Source organism: Microtus ochrogaster, chromosome 8 (genome assembly GCF_000317375.1).
Source record: "Microtus ochrogaster isolate Prairie Vole_2 chromosome 8, MicOch1.0, whole genome shotgun sequence".
Taxonomy (NCBI): Eukaryota; Metazoa; Chordata; class Mammalia; order Rodentia; family Cricetidae; genus Microtus; species Microtus ochrogaster.
In genome coordinates this window covers 23688648-23689916 of record NC_022015.1, presented here as the reverse complement: position 1 = coordinate 23689916, position 1269 = coordinate 23688648, and the positions used below count along the sequence as shown (strand labels likewise).

The window sequence follows — 1269 nt, the reverse complement described above, 5'->3', positions numbered from 1 at the left end:
GTCCTGGAACTAGCTCTTGTAGACCAGGCTGGTCTCGAACTCACAGAGATCCGCCTACCTCTGCCTCCCAAGTGCTGGGATTAAAGGCGTGCGCCACCACCGCCCGGCTAACAGTGCTACTTTTAAGATATAATTTCTCAAAAGGGTTTGCATTTTCAGAACAGAGATGAATGGCCAAAGTATTCCCGACAAACTATTTCTTAGGATTCACTTGAACAAGATGAACAACAAATGTTTCTCTTGCTATGTCTGAACAGATTAAGTTGTTCCAATGTAACTATCAAACTACAGCAAAAATAAACAAGCTTTTCTATCAACCTGCTAAAAATTTTAAATAACAACATGAAAAAAAACTGAATGGGAACAAAAAAACTGTACTTAAGGCTCTAATTTGGTCAGTGGTATTCCAATACTAGTGGTATTCCAATACAATTCCCCTTAGTAGGGGGAAAAAAATCTTAACTGAAAATTGGCAAGTAAGGGGAAATCAAGACATCTCAATACTGTTTTGCTAGAACTGAAAGTGCCTTGAATGGCCAGGCCAATGCCACACCCAGAACTACTATCAAGAACCTAACTGGAAGAACAGAGGAAGAAAGGCTCTATTCTTTAGCTGCCCAGCTTGTGCACTAACACAATGTACAGAAAGTTATGTACATGTGACACTACAAGGAAGCTCTGAATTAGGGTGCATTATTTTTGCAAGTCCAATTGGTATGACAGTCAACATGCAAATAATCTACAAAATAGAAACCAAAGGATTAGGGGAGAGGAAGAAAACAACACCAAAGGATGCAGAGTCTCTCCAAGGAGAAACCTACAGAAGATGCTGATCTGCCAGGTCCCCGCTGTGCTACAATGGCGCCAGAGACTGCTTTAATCCAACTGTGCATTTCTTCAGGGCTATCAGCCTAAAGGAAATAAAAGGGATATCTCAGTGAAATTTCTCTCCAAATCACCTTCTATTTCCACATATTACATACCGTGGCAATAAAATGTCACCGGCAAACACATTCAAAGGCAATAATTTCTTTAAAAAGTTTTCAGAGCACTTTTGTTTATTTTTAATTATTTACTTTTGTTTTGTTTTTCAAGATAGATTTCTCTCTGTAGCCTTGGATGTTATAAACTCTCAAGGTAGACAAGGCTGGCCTTGAACTCAAAAGATCCACCTGTTTCTGCCTCCCAACTGCTGGGATTAAAGATGTGTACCAACATGCCTGGCTTCAAAAAGGTTCAGAGAGAGAGAGAGAGAGAGAGAGAGAGAGA

General features: G+C 39.9%; 1 protein-coding gene across 8 annotated transcripts in view; it reads right to left on the bottom strand.

Annotated features, from left to right (window-relative positions):
• Plekha1 (pleckstrin homology domain containing A1) overlaps nt 1-1269 on the bottom strand; it is a 55911-nt gene that overhangs the window by 4461 nt on the left and 50181 nt on the right. For all 8 annotated transcript variants that reach the window (XM_026781345.1, XM_005351378.2, XM_013347962.2 and 5 more), the window contains exon 11: nt 822-911. In XM_026781345.1, coding sequence (XP_026637146.1) covers nt 822-911 — 90 coding nt within the window. The remainder of the gene's footprint in view (nt 1-821; nt 912-1269) is intronic.